Source organism: Perna viridis, chromosome 11, assembly GCF_037379345.1.
Source record: "Perna viridis isolate PV_CMFRI_1.1 ecotype Kerala chromosome 11, ASM3737934v1, whole genome shotgun sequence".
In the NCBI taxonomy this organism is placed as follows: Eukaryota; Metazoa; Mollusca; class Bivalvia; order Mytilida; family Mytilidae; genus Perna; species Perna viridis.
In genome coordinates, this window is record NC_142455.1 from 223,350 (window position 1) to 244,329 (window position 20,980).

The 20,980-nt window shown below is 32.9% G+C and overlaps 1 protein-coding gene across 1 annotated transcript in view; it reads left to right on the plus strand.

The window, feature by feature from the left end:
- The first annotated feature begins 2,515 nt into the window (after positions 1-2,515).
- Positions 2,516-20,980, plus strand: part of LOC148602226 (uncharacterized) — a 37,709-nt gene continuing 19,244 nt past the window's right edge. The window contains exons 1-10 of the mRNA XM_088553735.1: positions 2,516-2,720; positions 7,394-7,462; positions 7,856-7,953; positions 12,094-12,189; positions 12,660-12,770; positions 13,889-14,188; positions 16,009-16,144; positions 17,223-17,436; positions 18,216-19,099; positions 19,824-19,944. Of these exons, the coding sequence (XP_088409861.1) occupies positions 2,653-2,720; positions 7,394-7,462; positions 7,856-7,953; positions 12,094-12,189; positions 12,660-12,770; positions 13,889-14,188; positions 16,009-16,144; positions 17,223-17,436; positions 18,216-19,099; positions 19,824-19,944 (2,097 nt within the window). The 5' untranslated portion in view covers positions 2,516-2,652. The remainder of the gene's footprint in view (positions 2,721-7,393; positions 7,463-7,855; positions 7,954-12,093; positions 12,190-12,659; positions 12,771-13,888; positions 14,189-16,008; positions 16,145-17,222; positions 17,437-18,215; positions 19,100-19,823; positions 19,945-20,980) is intronic.

Here is a 20,980-nt window from a genome sequence, read left to right on the forward strand (position 1 = left end):
AGAACGCCAACTCGCGTTTGCCGCAAGTAGGGAATATGTTTTACAAAAATAAACACTTGAAAAACTTATTTCCCTATCCCCTTTCCCAATTCATAATCCCAAACTCCTTACACTATCTCAATTCCTCATCGTCACATTACCATCACACCATATACGATAAAAAAGAAAGGATTCTCCATTAAAGTACTAGTTTGATATTTACCGAATGTTACAATTTCATTGTTGTTTTGGGTTGTTCCTTTACATCTAGATATATGATATGACACAAGCTACAATACAAACAATATCTGAGGACCTAGGTATAAAAAGATAAGACACTTTTACCACATATTTTGTCACTGTTCGATTTTATAGACAGATGATTATAGGCACATTTTTGTATGTTCTGAATTTCATATTCATATGATTTGTTGATACTAAAAAGCTATTTACCTTAGACTTGGTTTAATAACGATCTTAATTTTACCTCGAGGTGATATAGCTACATGTGTGTCTAAGTCAAATGTTTTGATAAATCTTTTCTGATGCTATTTGATATGACTTAATATATGTTTCATCAAAGTGTTTAGTCAATGCATGCATCTTGAAAGGAAGAAATAACTGTTCGTCCTAAAACGTTAAATAGCTGCTTAAAATTGTAATCGTAATTTTGATAATACTACTGTTACATTTTAAGATCACACTTTGTTCAGCAGCAATGTGCATTACAAAACTTACATTTGACCTTGACGGTACTGTCGACAACAATATAAGTGCGCACAATTTTACTTGAATGTAAGTGCTACAAAGTACATAGTATGAGCACAGTGAAGTGTATACATGTATTGGTTTGAATTATCCTCTTTGTTCAAATGTATTCACAAGTACTTATCTTAATTTTAACCAAACATCTTTCTTCAGTTTTCATACTCTCATAATTGACATAGTATGTATAAGTAACACAGGATGATGCTATTTATGATATTAATTATATATATTTCCGTCGTCAGTATGAATAAATGCTTGTCCTTGCTGGTGAACACAAACGAGTTCGTACAACTACAAACTTGCTTCAAGGAGGGAAATTTCACCACGTACGTGTGCATTACAATAATATTAAGTTCTTGAATATGAGAAATTCCCCTCTTCTATTACTTCCTTTTTGAAACAAAATAACGTTGTAGATTAAAACAGTATCACGAAGCCATGTAAAAATAAATTAGTTTTCTAATACCACAAATCAGGTTCTATCCCATCTTTAATAAAAATCTTAATTAAAATTCCTTTTTTTATTTCCTAACTGAATAATAAATAATCTATGTATTCACTGTCATGGTGTCTTATAAATGTTTCATAAGAATTTTTGATACTGATGTGTCATTTATCTCCATTCATTTAAACTCGTGTTAGTCGAGAGTTTATTGTTGATTCGATTATCTATAGAAAAAAAACAAAAATTTCTGTGAAAGATTCATTATATCAACGTCTGAATAACATAGTAAAAAGGGGCTTCCCTGTCTGCAACTGATGTCATGTACCAATACTCTTAAACATTTCCCTGTCACACATAACTACACTAGTTAAGGCCAGAATCAATCATATATCTTGAGTCAAATAAACTGATGAGCCATTTTACCATAAGACGTATAAAAACAGTTTTTAATATTGGTAAGATAATACTAAATATATGGAGAACGATGTTATGTTTGAAAGATAACGTTTAAATATCTTCCTGCCATTTGTTTCACCTTAACACCTGTCATATTAACCATTAAAGATAACTTGTATTAGTTATATAAAATATAAATTTATAAATATAAATATTAATATATAAATTTTCAGTCAACAAATGACCTTCTTCAGTGCCTTAAATAAACTGAGTGTGTATTTAAGGCACTGAAGGTCTACTACAAATTTTATCCATTATATACTTTATTATAGTGTATTAACATCTTTATCGGTATCGTTGTACAATTCTTTAGACTTATATATTTAGACTATATATATGTGAGTGTGTGTGTGTGTGTGTGTGTGTGTGTGTGTGTGTGTGTTATATTGATGAAACGTCCGATGAGTACGACATTAACCATTAAATAATTAGTTTTAATGTACGAGAGAACATTTGATTGTCTGCTGCTACACTTATATATAGAATATAAGGTGTGTGCTTCACTGATCAAAATAAAATGTGCTTTATTCTTGAAAGAACTTTGTAAAGAACGCCTGTATTAATTAATTAATTAAACGAATGTGGACAACAATTGGAATCACTGTTCTGCTTTTGTTTATAATATAGCCAGTAATTTGACACTTTTGGCACCTGCGTTTGGAGTGTTCATATCACAACTCATACGTAGAGATGTAAAATATGTTATGGTAGGGGGTTTTATCCGGAACTTCCTTGTAGTATCTGTAGGCAAACACATAAAAAAGATACTAACTTGCCGGAACTACGCAGACTTTTTTGTATAGTTAAACCCATAGTACAGACTTTCCCGTAAAGTACTTCCTGTTACCCATAGATATAACTATAAGTGACTTTTAAGATAAACTATAGTGCCGAAATGTGCAGGAGAGAAAATAGTTGAATTCAAATACATAAGTTGAAGTATATTCATAATACAACTCACTTTCTGGGGGTTAAAACCAACGGTTTTGAAACTTGGAAACACCATGAAGTTGACAGGATTAGCTGTTATTACTTTGGTGTTATTGATAGAACCTGTTAACTCTTGGTCTGGGTAAGACATATCATTGCTTGTTTTATATTTATATTCTTATAATTTTATTACTTTCTACCTCTGTACAATGATTTTTTTTAAACGAATCACCTCTTATTGTATTATGTTACCATTAAGAAAGCGTTTTATACCCATTTAATGTCATAACAGTCACGTTCCTTCTGAGGTCTTACTAATTTGATTGTCAATCATCATACCATGTAATTTACAAATGCTTTAATCAATTGGAATCTTTAACTGCTACATTATGGGTAATAACAAAATAACTAAACTATTGAAATCTAGGCCGTATTCAAAAGGACACATAGTTAAAGGGAAAGTTTCGTATAGCAAAGGGCAATATCAGGGTGTACCTGGAAAATTAGAAAGTTAGGTACAGTCCTTGAACCGATCCGCGTAACGATTTGACAAATCGTATAAATTGATGTTTAAATCTATTACAGTATATAAATATATGTGAAATTGACAAAGAAAACAACTAAAACATTAAAATATATTCACTGCTCTGTGGTTACGTGATGCGATCATCAGTTAAATGGATCGGTTTGACGGATCGATGACTGACCTCAAACTGATCGGTGATCGATAACCGATCGCAATTTTTGTTGGACAGGTCGGTTTAGGTACTTTTCCAGTTTTCGTAGACTTCGTGGGTAAGGTAAACCACGAAATTTGATTCCCAACGAAAAGGATAATTTTCTTTATATTGAATGACAGGATCGCAACAACCACAATTCAAGAATCCACGATCTTTTCCTCTTAATCACGAAAGTTGATACCCACGAATATAAGTACTTTCACAGTGAAAAGAATTTAATAGAATACAATTTATGTAAATCCGAGCCAAAAGCTTTAGAACAAGTTTTGAATTTTGTGGGGAAAGTGAGTCAAATTCGAAATAAAGTAATAAAGTAAACACTGCAGGAAATGCATTTGTAGTCATAAGAGAAAATGCATCATGGAACAGTTAACATGACAATACATCGTCCAATTTAAGCTTTTTGATTTCCCATGATTACTCTTTGATTAAGGACTTAATTTCAGTCTTTTAAGAATGTTTATGGATAACTTCTCTAAGATAAAATGCCTAATAGATAACTCTATTTAAACGTCAGCTAAAATAAAAACGTTTACTGAACACCAATAGGATATCACTACTATGTGTACATTTACTAGTATGGGCATGTGCAAAACTGACATAGCAAGCCTGACAAGGAAATCATTACTCAAAAATTTAGTCGATGAAAATGTGCTTTTGTTTTTCTGATCGTTGTCTCGTATTAAGTACACAGATTATACTTCTAAAATATGTTATGGCAGGGAGTTTTATCCGGAACTTCCTCTTGTAGTATCTGCAGGCAAACACATAAAGAAGATACTCTACTTTATATTCTGTGCAGTCACATTTGCTAGTTGAAGGCTGTAACTTAAATTGTATCTTCAATTACAATAATTTTTATCCATTTTTCTTTTTGATTAACTTTAAAATCCTGATTGCTTTAATTTACCATTCAAATACATTTAGTTTTATTTTAAGGTGCAATTAATAAGTTCTTTAGTAAAAGTGATTATTATTTGTGAAAATGGAGAACAGTTTTTCATGCCATCAGTATTGCAAATATTTCGCGTACAAAACGATGGAGAGTCGTTCTTATTGAAAGTATGAATGTGAAATGAATTATTATCACAGGGTAAATTTTGTCATTCTATATTCATCGGATGGGTACTTGTTGTGTTTAATGTGTTTATTTTTTTCAATATCAAATAAATTGTAACGCAGAAAACTACTTGTGACTGTGTATATATTTATGTTTCTTGGAAACATGGACAGATACATGTATGCATTATAAAAATGAAAACAATGCAATGCACCCTTTAACGAGTTACAATGGTATAGTTTTGTATGCGTAAAAGTGTTTGTCATTGTTTTTGTAGCTTTCGGTTTTGAATAACAATATATTTATGATACTATTATTCGGTAAATTCATGTTTTACTGAAAAGTGTTTATGAAACTTTGAAAATGTTAGACTATATATTCAAGCTGTCGTTTGGCATTTTCTGTTTCGTCAATATCTATTTTTTTTTACATTTGGTCACATTACAAGAGGCAGTATTCCCTTGCTATGATACATATACTAGCTTATTTGTTGACATAAAATGTTACAAATATGCGAAGACTTTGTTATCAAATGACAATACAAGGCTGTTAAAAACCTAAAAGTATTTGAATTTCTTTTTTTGAAATACTTTTCCCACCAACCACTTCATTATATTTTTATCAACTTTCAATATCTATATCAGTTGCTTCAGTTTTTAGTTTTTTTCTAGAATTCTCAATAATAACACCAGTTGCATGTAACTTAATATTCTAGCTGCTCTATTATATGAATTTTTCTGACAATACACCCGTTTACCACATGGAGATCTACAAGTATATTTCGCCTCTATAATAAGTTCATCGCTCCAAAATGTATGTGGTTGTATTTTGAACCTATTTTACTGATATTGAGTGTCTGTTTTTAACATTATAGGAAAGCTCCATTTGTCATAGATATTATTTCTCCATCGCTAGACCACCTGACCTGACGGAGTCCGAGTTGCTAATTTACTCTGTTACTTTGTATGGATTATTTTAGTACTTTGTTGTGTCTGTCTGTTTTCCATGACTGGTTTTGTCCCTGGATTACATACCTGTTTTATTTCCGCTGAAATCTTAGGTCCTTTGACTACTCTTTCAACGAACATCAGAGAGTTGTTTATCTCCAAAACGACAGGAAGTGCTCATCTTTTCGGGGTATCTTTGATCACATTCGGGTTTAATGAGAATTCATGCTGTTTTTCTGTGTGAACTGTTTAGCACCAACGTGTTGTGTTATTTTTAGAGATTGGCACAGTTCAAAAAGTCTGCGCAGTAAACTCTTTGTAAAATGTTAAATCATGTATTGTTTTCTAGCGCCTTCTTCCCTCGAATTATTTTTATCTGGTTGAAACCCTTTCATTACTGTTTTCTGATATGTAAATTTTTAAAACCCGACACACATATAATGTATCTTCAATAGCCTAGTAGAGTGGGTGATATGTTTATGATTTAGATATTTTGCCGAAACCATACATTTTTTTTTCATAACAAATTGGATGTATATCAAGCAATATGAATACCACACTAAAAGCGTCTGGCTAAACCATTGCAAGAATATCAACTTCAATACAAATAACACTTTATTTGATTCTTGTAGAGAGTATTTTTTATATTTCAAGTACTGGCTGCATATTTGTTAGTCTTTGTTTGTGTTTAGCTCACTTGGCCCATCCAACTGATTTGGAGCTATTGTCATCACTTGGCGTACGTTGTTATAAATTACTCATTTTCGTCTCCTCATAAAATACTTGGCAGATTAGAACTACACTTAATGTGAATGTTTCATAAGGTATTCTTTATAGAACTGATGAGGGGATCTTTTCATCCGTTGAAAAACATGACTGCTATTACTAAAATAGAACATAGGAGTCAATTTTTTGCATATATCTCCAAAACCCTACGGTTAATTTCTGACTTGTTCAGCATGATTTTATCTATATTTGTAAACTTTTTGTGCAAACCTATTGAGCCATATTGGAGTTCTTGCCCTTTTTGACGTTTTTTTGCGATTTCCAATGCTGTCACTATAAAAGACTACAGGACTAGTTATGGCGAAACTTAAAATGACTGCATATAACTGATGTAGGTTTATGATCCAACGAAATCCACTGCTACTTAAAATGGAACATTAGGGTCAGACAGAAGTTTTGTGCATATATCTACGCAGACTTTTTGTATCACGTTAGAACTCTAACAAATAGGCTCCTGGAACAGGGTTATGTTGCTACAAGATTGAAGTCATCACTACATAAGTTTTATGGTCGTCATCAGGAACTCGTGGTTCGTTAATGGTGTATCCATCAGCACCATGAAAACTGATTTACTCAACGGGTCATAGTTTTCCTTTCCTCGTTTGTCTACCCCGGACTTTACTTTTGATGAGCATCTCGACGGGTGTTTCTAGAAAAGCAGAGAACGCTTACCCTACCGATGCACCTTGTCCATGCTCCCAGTTTTTAGTGGAGTCCGAGTTGCTCATTTACTTTTTTTACTTTGTATGTATGATTTTAGTTACTTTATGTTCTTTGTTGTGTATATCTGTTTTCCATATCTGGTCTTTGTCCCTGGATTAAATTATTTTGATTACCGCTATAACCTTGGTTCCCTTGATTACTTTCTCAAAGACCGTTAGGTTTATCAACTTTCTGACAAGCAGTAAAAGTGTCTAAAGAGATCTATCTGTCGGCAACTTTTCGGGTAAATCTGTTGAGCCTTTTTGAGGGTTTTGCATTTTCCGACGCATTCAGTATAGTTTCGCCTTTTACCCTTTGACCTTAAGGACGCTGTTCTATGGAAACGTTAGTCATCTGATCGCAATTCTGTTTTCTGATTGGCCAAAATGATAACGTAGAAGCATTGTTCTTTTTTTTTATTTTGTGTATTGTATTTTTATTTTATCCTAGTTTTAGGTACTGATATGAAAATTGGTTATGTTTGTACACACTTAAATTAATTGGACTATTAACTGTTTTGAATTGTAAAACGAAGACATTTTATTATTACTAACAATGTCATCACACGTTTATTCACCAGGCACACTTGTGGCCGAGTTTACAGATACTTCTCGAGCTACAGCTACTGTAGTTGTAGAGGATGGTGGGGGTAAGCTAAACAATAATATAAATGGTAACAAAACTATTCTTGAAAGCTTGATTTTGTAATTGATGATAGGAATAACAATTTGATGTATATTTATAGCATACACATTGCCTATGTTTTTTTCCACACAAATTTGAGTTTCAATTAAAATATTGCCTTATTAAGCTTGTTTTAAACACATTATTTTCGTAGTACACTATTTTTATTATCACTGATTAAATAACCAGTATTTGGTTTTTAAAATTGATTTCTATTTGATTATAATACAATGTATCCTAGTATTCATTTTCTAAAGAGTAATGAAAAGTAATATTTGTCATGGAAATAGTGAGGTTTTTTTTATACTTTGCGTTGTGTCAAAAAACTTTGACATCTAATATGCAAATTAAATTCCAGATGCTTTCACTGGAGCCGTATTCGGAGAACACATTATGCAAGACAAACTTATTGTTGTCCCGGTTGGAGACATAATGGCAATTATGATTGTACTATACGTAAGTAAATATTATACAGAAGACTGATGTTCAAAGTACTGTTACAACAAAAATGTCAAGGTCAGAAATAACCTCTGACAATGATTCAGCCAACAAGTACAATGTGCCATTTCTATATTTAGCAATAAAGGTCAAACAAACTTACAATTATTACAAATATACAGCATCCTAACACCCCCCCCTAAAAGAAAGTTTGAATGCAATGAAAACTTTTAAACATGCAACAAATACTATATACATATAAAATGAAATATAAATTCAAGACCTAGATGATGCATCAGGTATAACATTTGCTTTACCTTTGATATGTTTAATTATATTGTCGTATTCCTGTAATAACAAACTCCATCTGGTCAGTCTTTGATTTTTATTTTTCATTCTATTTAGGAATGTTAGGGGATGATGATCCGTTAAAACCAAAATTGAATGTCTAGTGAAACCTAAACATGCTAAATAAACATCAAAATACTGTAAAGCTGACAAGATTGCAAAACATTTATCAAATTTCTTAGAAAAAATATGTTATTGGTTTGTCAACTAGATCAGGTGTTTCTGGTACAACACAACTCCTAAGAGTGTTTAAGACTGGACTACTGATTAAAAGTGACTTGCTATTTTCAAAAGCCATCTCACATTTGTCATTCCACAAAAAATTTGAATTTTTGCCGAAGACGTTGTGTTAAAGGTTCAACAACAGTGGCAAAATTTGAACAAAATCTTCTGTAAAAAACAATCATTCCCAAATATCCCGTAAGTTGCTTTTTGTTGGTAGTATGGAACTGAACAATTGCTTCCACCTCAGCAATTAACGGTTTAACTTGCCCTTTACCTAGAGTACATTTGTATGCCCTAAGTATTCAACTGTAGCTTTACAAAATTCACTTTTTTGCATGTGTTCAGACCAGCTATCACTACATACAATTAAATCATCAATGTAAACATATCAATAATCCAGATCTTATATAACATTTTTGATCATTCTCTGAAATGTTGGTGGTGCATTTTTCATTCCAAAAGGCATAATTTATAATAAAACTATGGAGAGGAATATTTAAACGACCTAACTCCACACCAACAAAGCAGAAGCACCAACAGAAGTGTTCTTAGACGAAGGCAAACACCTTCCAACAACAAAGTCAGAGAAGCAACGGTGTCCATTAAGATGCTAATGGATTAGAAAGCAGAATCTTTTTAAGGCTTTTAATCCTCCATATAATCACAAAAACTGGACTTAGAAACCTGTCTATCAACAGAATTGATAAGTGTTGTACAACCACTTGGTTTGACCTTTTCCTCTCTTTCTCAATGTAAACATAACAATAATCGAGATCTTATATAACATTATTGATCATTCTCTGAAATGTTGGTGGTGCATTTTACATTCCAAAAGGCATAACTTTATATTAAAACAAGCCATCTGGTGTAACAAAAGCAGATAACTTACGGGCTCTCTTTGTCAAGGGAACTTGCCAATATCCTTTTAACAAGTCAAATTTAGTGTCAAATTTTCATTACCGATTTTATCAATGCAGTCATCTATTCAAAGAATATGATATGAATCGGATTTTGAAACGGAATTAACTTTTCAAAAATCTCTGACAAAGCGAAATGTCTTATCAAGTTTAGGAACCAGTAGGCAAGGAGAGCTCCATTCACTTTAACCTGGCTCAATAGTTTCATTTTCTAAAATATATTTGACCTCTTTCCTCATGACTTTCAACTAAAAAGGATTGAGTCTGCAAGGATGCTGTCTTATAGGAGCAACATGAGCAACATCAACTTCAGCAGCAACTGTTTTGTTATGTACATTTGGGAACATTTTTTTTGTAAGAAAGTACCAAAGTTTTAATTTCTTCTTTTTGATCAAAATTCAGATGTACTACGTTTGAACCTAAATAAGTCAAAATGTATTGTTCAATATTTCATGCTGTACGAACTCTTTAAACCCATTTACCTCTGAAGTTGCGTTGTCATGAGTAGTAACATTAGGTACAATTGTGGCTAAAGTGGAAATTTGTTTACGATTGTCAGAGCGTTCAAAATACTCTATTAAAATATTAACATGACACTCTCCAGTATTGTACGCCGACTAGGCGTTTTGACAACATAATTTAGATCATTGATCTTACTATCTATTTTTCGCATGTTAAATTCTGCTTTCCATTTATTCATTTTTTTCTTTTCTTGCATTTCTCTTTCTTTTTCTTGCAGTCCATTTCCATTTGTAATTATTTGACATTAAGTTGATGGTCCAATTCCATTTGTTTCGATTTAATCATATCTACGTTTTCTATTTTCATGTCAAGAGCATCTTCTCCAAAAATGTCAAGTTCAATCATTTTGTCAATTAACAGATTTTTAAAAGTTTGTTTTCTAATTGAAACTTTAAAATCAATGGCAAGCAACACTAAATCATCTTTTTTTCAACTGATCAAACTCATCTTGACCTGGCTTTTTCAAAAAGTCCTAAGCAACATAAACCATTTAATTTCTTATTGGCTTTCTAAACATTAAACTGAAATATTTTTAAAATGGCTCCCGGACGAGCTCCCAATGTCTGTTACAACAAAAATGTCGAAGTCAGAAATAACCTCCTAGAAAGATTTAGCCAACAAGAGACAAATTACAATTTCAATCATTTTAATTTAACTAAATAAGTAACGTGTTACAATTTACAGTATTATAATTACAAAAGTTACTTATCAATATACAGTCTAGAAAGTTTACTAATCCGCCAAACTTTTGATGTCCACTTTTGAATTCTGTTATATATAGCAGGAATCCGAAAGTTAATTTAAATAGTATTAGTCCGGCACGGAATAATTTCAAGCACTTAATCCAAAGAGTAATCAAGGGAACCAAGGTTATAGCGGTAATCACAAGAATGCAATCCAGGGACAAAGAACAGACATGGAAAACAGACATACACAACATAGAACATAAAGTAACTAAAATCATACATACAAAGTAACATGCTACAAAGGTGTCCTCAGTGTTAACGCATGAATGTACTAACAAAACAGCATTCAGTCATTCATCAGTCTATTAGATAAATTTCCTTTTCAGATGTCCAGTTTTTAAATAAAATATCATAAAAATCTAGAAATACTAAGAAAGTTTTAGGACAATTTAGAAAACAATCATTAATGAGTCAGATAAACAATACTTGTTTGTTTACAAATTCTAGAAAGTTCTATTATTGAAATTAAGGTGTTTACAAATGTGCCATTTCTATATTTATCAATAAAGGTCAAATAGATCAGGTCAAACAATCTTACAATTATTACAAATATATAGCATCCTAACAGTACAATGTCAACTAAAGTATAAAAGGTTTTAAAAACCGAATGGTCTATTGATTTATATATAATGATAGTCAATGACGCCTTACCGAATACTTGAATGGAGGTTTTGGACTTCGAACAATGATATGTAAATGTTTAGCATTAATGAGAAAGCAGTTTTTAGTAAAATATGTACACAGTACTGGACCAATTATTTAAGATGGGATACCCCTTTCAACGTATCCCATTTTAGCGTTCGTGCATTGTTTGTCGTGTGTTTACACATCGTTTTATGTTTGTTTTTACGCGCAATAAGCGAACGATAGCAGCGTTGGTGCTAACGCACGATAGGAGCCTTTGTTTAAACATTTATATTTATACATTCATTATTTCTTTTATTGAACTGTTATTTTTTATATTTTCTGCAATATTTCTTTTTTGCTTTTTGATAAGTCTATCTATGTTTTTTTTTTCTTCATCAATATTATATAATTATTTTCCATCGTTTCTGTATCGCGCGTTTAAACGCCCGCTAAAAAGCATTTGTTTATCGTGCGTTCGTTTATCATGAGTTAAAACAAACGATGGGAGCGCACATTTAAACACACGATAGAAGCGTTCGTATATCGTGTGTTTGGTGAACGTTTAGCATGCGTTTAGGTATCGTGGGTGCTAGAAACCTAAATGCACCAAGGATTGTATCTTTTGATGTTATGATCTTAATTGTACAGCCCTATACCGAATATTCACATACTTGCATTAAAGAATGGTTAAATGATAATGAATTCTTAATCGTTATCCTTGCAATTTTATATCGGATTGAATTTTATCTAAGGTGTTTTTTTTATGATTACAGCTATTTGCAGTCCTTCCTGTCAAAACGGCGGAATCTGTGTCCGACCTAACACTTGTTCTTGTAGAGACGGATATGAAGGAGACATTTGTAGTGGAAGTTTGTAGATATATGTTTTATTGTTACTTCTAATTGTAAAGTTAACTTACCTTTGTTTCATCATATAATTTTGATATATCGAGATGATGAATGAAAAACAAAATCTTCCCATTTCAATAGCTAAATATCATTCTCAGAGGCGGATCCAGGACTTTAGATTGGGGGGGGGGGCACAATAATTTTTTTTTAGGTTACATGTTTGAAATATTCTTCTAGAGTGGTTGCAATGTAGATATCTTTTATGGTAAAATTAGCGAGAAATTAAAGTTTCAACCTAAAATCGCCTAAATCTACCCCTGACAACCCATGCTTTGCAAATTTTAGGGGGGCGCACGCCCGACACGCCCCCGCCTGAATCCGCCCCCGATTCTTATCTGCTTTGAAAACTGAGGGATCTTATTTCTTCTGTTAAAGTAATTAAAATATTGGTTAAGGAAATAAATATTTTTTTTCACATTTCTATTTCTAAGTTGCTGCATGTTCCCACCTAAAGCCGTGTTATCCAGGACGTTGCTATGGGAGTCGACATAATAGCCAGTGCATGTGCTCGGAGGGCTTTGGAGAATCCACCTGCAAAAGACGTAAGTTATCCTTATTTAGTCTGGCAAACCTGACTTTTCCTGGACCCGGTTTCGATCTTGTTGGATAATATGTATGAAACGGATCGTAATCTGTGATCTAGAGACTGTGTGACAGATTAAGTTTATATTTACATTTGAAATGGTATTTTGATTTTATATACACTAAACCCTATCATAACCATTTCTTTCTATGAAAGTATTAACGGAATTAAAGATTTATTTTTTAGCAGCGCATGAAACTTTTTTTTATATAGTTAAAATTAAACAAAATTACTTGTGCTATGACGTTTTAATAGAATACATAATTACCTTTCTAAGCCATTGTTCCTTCTATTACTCTTCTCCAAAGAGTATGTTTTATCTGTCCTTTCTTCAATTATGTTATACCCATTCCAATTACCAAGCACCAAGAAATGTTTTTGCTTATCTGTGAAATACTTTTTGGAAATAATCTTAGTTCATTTGCATGAAGCGCAACAATTTCATCTCTTATCAATTTCAAAAGCATTTCGAATAAAAAGAGAAACAAATTGCGCTGATTGGTTGATGACCATTATACTCCTACAATAATAGGCTTAATTCAATAACCATTTTCTGTGCCTGCAAATAATTTAATCAAACTAAACACTGCATTAATCACGCAAAGTGTGCACAGTCAAATCAATTGTACCAACGTATTGCGGAATAAGAATAGTACTGTCATTTGAGTTATTCAGAATAAGAATGTCATTTGTGATTTGTTAATCTATCCAGCCTTTTATTCATGTTTTGTTTATTTATTCAAAATCAGAATTGTCAGTGATATTTTACTCATTTATTCAGAATGAACACTGTTTTTCGTGTTTCGTTTCGTTCATATATTTAGAATAAGGACCTCTTCGGATTATTTAAATATTAATTCATTTTTTTGATTAACATGTATATTTGATAAGTTATTTCACATACATTTCTCAGTAAAAGAGCAAGCTTACAGAGGTGTTAATCTAACCGAACGTAACCAATGATATGAATTGGAAGCGACACTTTCTATAATTAATTGTTTGTGTTCAGGCACACACTATACATATTTCAGTTCTATTTGATTGATATGAGTACTAAAATAATGCTTCCTATTTCAGTTGAAAGTGATGACTACAGACCATTGATAGAAAAAGCTAATGCGACATTTGCCAAGTATTTGTATACACAAGGAAATAAAATGCTTTATCTTTTCATGACGGACGCAACAAACTCGACAACTAATGCTCTAATCTGGACAAACCAGGCAGAGTTCAATGATATGAAGTTTGATATAGACGCCTCTATTGACGCCAGATATGTGTTTCAACACATACCACCAAAACCACGATATATCAAAAACCAGAAATTCGGAATTGTCGAAGCAAACGTCTTAATACAGCACTACAAATTGAACAGAGGTGAGATTGTTTTTTTTTTTTGTGTATCACATATACACTTGGTAATAGAACAGGAACCACTATTAAAGTTTCAGTGGAATTGTCATTTTTACTCTGACATTTCATCGCAAATGTTATAAAGTTAATTAGATTCAATCAGTTGTACGTTTCTGTTTTTATCGAATTTGGTATGTACTTATGGAAATAATAATACAGTTTTTAAAGTTCAAGATTTTAGGATCATAATACAATAATTATCCCTTGAAACTCAAATTATTCAGCTTTTGTTTAAGGTGATCTATGATTCGAAAGATGCTGAAATAAACATTTCTGCTTCTGGAACTCAGTGTTCTAAAATTGAATGACAAGAATAAAATTATCTAGTTCTTGCCTTGTCTTCTTAAAGAGTGATAATAAAACGTACTTAGATATAAAGTTTGGAAAGTTGGTTTTATCTGCAGTTTTTTATCAAAACTTTTTGTTGTCTTATTAAGTCGCCGATCACGAAGTGGCGGAGACTTATTGCTTTTACTGTGTTTCTGCTTCTTGTCATTATTTTAATTCTCCTGTTATAAAAAAAATCACTGATTTGTCCGCTGGTTTTATCTGATTGAGATGAAACTTCACAGAAGGTTATAATGACTCTTTGAAAGATTCAGAACTCAAAAATTTGTATTCCAGCTGCTGCCATTTTTTTCCAAAATTACCGCCGAATTGAAAATACCCATTTTTTTACACGGGAAATTTGAACATCATATATCTCGAAAACTGCTGACCAGAATTTGACGAAACTTGGTGTATTTATTCAGCTCAATAATTTGAATTACGAATCGATCCACATTTTCAAAATGGCCGCCACCGCGATAAAAATTAAAAGTTGTTCGATTTCGGCAAAATGTGATATCCAGGTAGGTTCTTTGCGCTGTCTCGATTTATTATAAGCTGTTCAATTGACAATATATTGTTCAAAAGATTGATCAGGAAATGGGAGGCGACTTCTACACATTTCGAGGCAACGTAAATTTTAATTATTATTATTATTATTTTAATTCTCCGGTCATAAAAATTGTTCGAAGTGTCTGCACTTTTTCTCAAAAGTGGCTTCTCCGATTGAGATGAAACTTTTCAGGAAGTTAGAACTACTCTTCAAGGGATGCAGAACTTCTAAAAAAACAAATTCCAGATGCCGCTATTATTTTAAAAGGCCGCCGGACTGGACGTATCCATTTTTTTACACCGGAAACATCTTATAACTCGACAATTGCTGATCAGAATTTGACGAAACTTGACTTGGTGTATATATTAAGCTCAAAAGTAAAAAAAAAAAAAATCACAAAAAAAGTTGTGTGCGTCTCGGCCGCCATTTTCAAAATGGCCACCACTGCACGCGAAAATTCAAAGCCGTTCGATTTTGGTGACAATTGGTATCTAGGTTTTTTAAGAATCTGCACCTCAATCGATAAATTGAACTACGTATCGACCGACTTTTTTAAAATGGCCACCCCCGCGATAAAAATTCGAAGTTGTTCGCTTTCGATGAAATTTGATATGTAAGTTCTTTGCGCTACCTCGATTTTTTATAAGCAGTTCCATTAACAATATGTTTCTCAAAAGATTGATCGGGAAACAGGGGGCGACTTCTACACGTTTCGTGGAAACGTAAATTTTAATTAACTTTGTATTTTGTATTCATTGGATTCCGAAACATGAAAGTAATTTAGTAATATCCTTTCAATGTTTAGAATGAGACATAATTCTCATCCTTTGGGTAAACACGTAAAAAAGACAAAATGTATTTATTTAATGATTCATAATAGGAAACCCTATTGTTTTCATAACAGAGAGGAAAGAAGAACTTGTGAATCGTGATACATTTATCTGTGAAGGACTTAGTGACACAGCACCGATTGCAGACGACACATTTCAATGTCGACTGACGAATGGAACAAATCTATTTCAAGTTGATTCCGGGGATAGGTATCAGTTATTAAGAAAGCTATATGACAAAACAATTTTGGGAAGTACACATATCGATAAAAGGTTACACAAATATATTTAAATACAGATATGTAGTACTTGGTAGAAATTCCTAATCCTTTGTAAAAAAAGATTCCAAATCATCTTCCAAAATTACCGAAGAACATGCTTTGAAAATCCAGGAATTTTTTGTCCAGTGTTGTGGATAGATAAAAGGTACTACAGACACAATGAATTCGTCCTCATACCTTGGCCTACACATGTTGAAGGATGGTAATGGAAAACAACTGACCAAACAATACGACAAACGCGATGATGTTTCATTCAGTGCTGTCAACTTTCATTTTATCTGAGGCAAGAACCCTTCTACACCTGCGTATGGAGTTTTCATATCACAACTCATACGTTATGCCAAAGACTTTTTGTTTCGCGATAGACTTCTTACAATTAGGGTTTTGGAACAGGGTTACAAGATTGAAGTCATCACTTTAAAAGTTTTATGCTTGTCATCGTATACTCGTTGATCGTTACACTGTAACAATCAGCACCATGAGAATTGATTTTGTCAACGTGTCATAATTTTCCTTTCATCTTTTGTACCCTCAAGTCTTGATTTTTATGAGCTACTCGGCAGGTGCTTTTAAATAAGTAGAGGATGCTTCCGCTACCAGTTCAGCTAGCCCAGTGGAGTTGCTCATTTACCTTTTTGAATTGTACCTGTTATTTTGGTCATTTAATATCCTTTGTTGTGTTTGTCTATTTTTCCTTTCTTATCTTTGTCACATTCTTTTGGTATCTATTAGAACCTTGGTTCCATTGATTACTCTTTGAAAATCAAGACGATATTGTGGAGTATCCATTATTATGTCTATCCACCAGTCCGTTCTGTAATCTCCTACATATAAATTCACATCATCACGAATCATAATTTGAAGGATGTTTAGTTACTATATAAATATCATGAAAGTCGACATTCCGATTTACTTCTGCAGTTCTTGTGTGTTCCAAGTCTGGCGGTAGGATGATGATTAACATTTAGTACTGCGTAGCACGATGTTATATTTCAATGTCATTACAGGTACGTTCTAACTTACACAGTTAAAACCGGCGGTTACAGAGAACTGATAGACACAAACACTAATAACCTGTATAGCTCAGAAACTTATCAAGGTATTAAATCAAAAAGCACCATGGAGTTCCGGTTTGACCGAGATGCTCCGATACACTGCAGCGAGAGTAGTTCATGTCTCGGTAACCAACCACCGTTTAAACTTGAAAAGGATATAACAAAGGTGTTTATATGTAGATGTTTTTTTAAAACATTTTGTTTACCAAAACGTTCAATAAATCGGATTTACTTCGAAATCTAATATCAAAGTAAAACGTTTAATGATAGTTGTCATATTCTAATTAAACACAAACTTGAAAAGGCATAAATTTGTCGGTGCTTATTCATTACTTTAGGGACCAAACAATTATTAAACTTCGTGTCAAATGCTTAAAATCATACTACAACGTAGCTAATTACAAAAAAAAAAAAAAAAAATACCAGTTTTATATATTATAAGTTTCGATATGATGTACACGTATTTCAAGGAGTAATATCTCAACAGCACATTTAAATCAATTTTTTAGGAAGATCTTAATCAAAATATTAGCTGTATACAAGAAGTATTTAAAACCAAAACTATCGAACGAGGAAGCCAAATCCATCATCAAAAGGTTCTACCATATGCATTGCAAGGAATGAAGCCTCAGTGTTTTATATATTTTTAAATTTGGAATACTGCAAGATTTCATAAATAGGGTAGATAAAATAATGATATATTTCGGGGTCAGACAAGTCTGACAACCGTGTTGGTGAATATCCTCGGGGACCTCAGGTTTAATCGTTTCAATGACATAAATGCCACGATGGAAGTACTTTAGTATTGAAATGAAACCGTATGAAAAACCATTTTACATGATAAAGTTGACGAACTGTAAAAACAATACAAACATAAAGGTGCTTGTTGATCTAATCAACGATTCCTGAATATCATACTTATTATCTAATTGTTGGTCATTTCAGGAATCCTTGAAACCTAGCTGGTTTGGGTGGACAGACCACTTATCAGGTATCGTCAGATATTCCTTTGAAGTTTGGAAAATGGAGTACAGTCATGATTATGACGTTTTGAGGGAACCTAATATTAGAAGAAATATCAACCCAGTCCCAGATTATATTACCAGTCAGGATTCAGGTAACAGCAACCGTCCTGTCTATGAACCTAAAGTACCTGGTGTATATTCGACAATTTTAGAGGTGGTTGATATGGCCAATAACTCCCGGTACGCCAGGAGAATAGCTATTTATGATAAGACTTCTAATATAACAACAAGGTCAGAATTTCCATTGTACGTCATTTCCGCTAATAACGAGTCCAACTATAAGTGGCAGACGACGCCGAATTCCGGAAGTAATCCAAGCGATACAATCACATTAGAGATATCATGGAAAGATCATTTCATCAATCAAATACATGAAAATGGACACTTCTTGGCAAAGATCCAGTCTTACGAGCCGCGACTCAGTGACGATATCGACAGGATAGATTATAAGAAAATTGATCCTCAGTTTGATGACAACGAGGGAAACAGAACAGTTGCAGCCATTCCAAACGTCAACTCCATCGTAAAGTTTGAGTTTAATTATGGCACGGTCACTTCAAGCGTTCCACCAAGCGGATGGGAAATCATCCCTCTACAAGAACCAAAAAAAACTAAAAGACTTACAGGAGAAACTATTAAGGACGGAGATTTCCGCAAGATATGGGTTAGAGCTCACGACATCATGGGGAATACCAATGTAGACTCTGTTGTCATAGGCTTTGATAACACTCCGCCCCTTGTGTACGATACATCGAACGCTGTACAGAAGAATGTTGATGACGGAAAGTATCCCTTTTCTAGCAGGTAAGTAAAACAATTGAAATCATTCCTATTAAACGTTATTAAATCGTATTAAATGTATCCAGTACGTGTCTACTATAATTGTTTTACACGACTTCATTCCCATGTCCTATTAATTTCTTATTGTGAAAACGTTTATTTATATATGTCGGTCTTAAGCGAATAGTAAATTGAATATGTGAATATCATATATTTTTGTGTCACTTCTGAAATCGATTAACATTGATCACACAGGATATTTGATAAACATAAATTAATAAATATTCTAAATTTTGAAAAAGAACGTCATATACACTAAAGGGGAGTCAATGCAAAAATCAGGCAGTGGGAGGCACAGGACAAATTTAGTTTTAAAAAAGTCGCACATTTCATACCAGCAATGCATCCTTTTTCAACGTTGAGTGTTTGTTTTTGATTGCCTTCAACGATTAGAGAAATAAATAACAAAGAAAGCATTGAAATTCATACATTAAGAAACGGAGATAGCCTTTCATTTGAACAAAACGTGTTTGTTTCGTTAGGAAGATTTAAAGTCAGTGTCTGATCCATTCATTGTCGATTAAAACAAATCTTATACTAGTGGACAAACACATCTAAATGCATTACATTGGAACAAAATATCCAGTTGGATAAAATTTACCCTGCGTCAAACATATCACAGAATCTGCGCAATTTTAACATGGACAACCTCTTAACTAACATGTATCTTAAATTACGTTTGATTCAGAATAATGGTTAGTGGTGAAGATAGAGATAGTGGTATTAGTAAAGTTTCCTTCAAATTCATTGTAAGCGATACTGGAGAGATCAAATCACAACATGACTTCACGATACATCCAAAATCACCAGTAAGTAATGTCATATCTAATTTACCGTTAAAAATTGAAATAGTTCTAATAATGCAACCGCAATTACAGAAAAATCATCGGTAACTTGTTACTGCTGTCAGAATCATCGGTAAGTTATTACTGCTACCAGAATCATCTATAAGTTGTTTTGTAGTAAAAATTATTTGTAAGTTGTTATTGTGGTTACTATCGTTAGTAAGGAATGGTACAAGCACAATCATAATGAGTTATTTTATAATCCCATGAGAAGAAATGAATGACAAAAAAAAATGGTAAAGTCATTATCACCAGTGAGTATAATATGCTGTGTAATCTGTAAGAGAGTGAAATTGAATAAATTAATATTTTGATATATAAATTATTGGAAAATCTTGAATCGATGCGAGGCTGCAAGTTTGTGATGCAAATGTGGTCGCTCCCTCGATTTGAACCCCTTCTCTACTTTAACAACTTTGGCAACAACGACGCCTGCATTAAATCCAACGCTCTAGATTACTGTGGCAACTAATATATATAAATATATGGCTTTCATTAACCGAGTAATAAATCTTCGAAAGTAGGTCTAGAGTGTGAACATTAGCAGATGATTATAACAGGATAGTGTTTCTGATGGTATCGGGTAAGACAGTAGAAAATATGAATCGAAATACAGGTACAACAACACCTAATAATTTACATAGAAACATTACTATATAGACATGTGTCATACTCGACTAGGATCAACATATGATGTTGATGCAAGGATGCGTATACATATATATTATATACAAGTGTTAAGTCATCCAAACTCTGGAATCGATGCGAGGGCGAATTTGGTGACTTTCTCAGCGGGATTCGAATGCCTGCGTTTAGTCCAACGTTCTAGACCACTCGGCCAACTAGGCTATAAATACAGTTTTTTTATATAACCGATTGATATTTCCTCGAAAGTTAATCGATAGTGTGGACATAAGCACATGTTGTAGACCTTGATTGCTATATCGAAAAGAAAACCTTTGGAGGTATCGGGAAACACAGCAGGGTATCTGAACGTAAA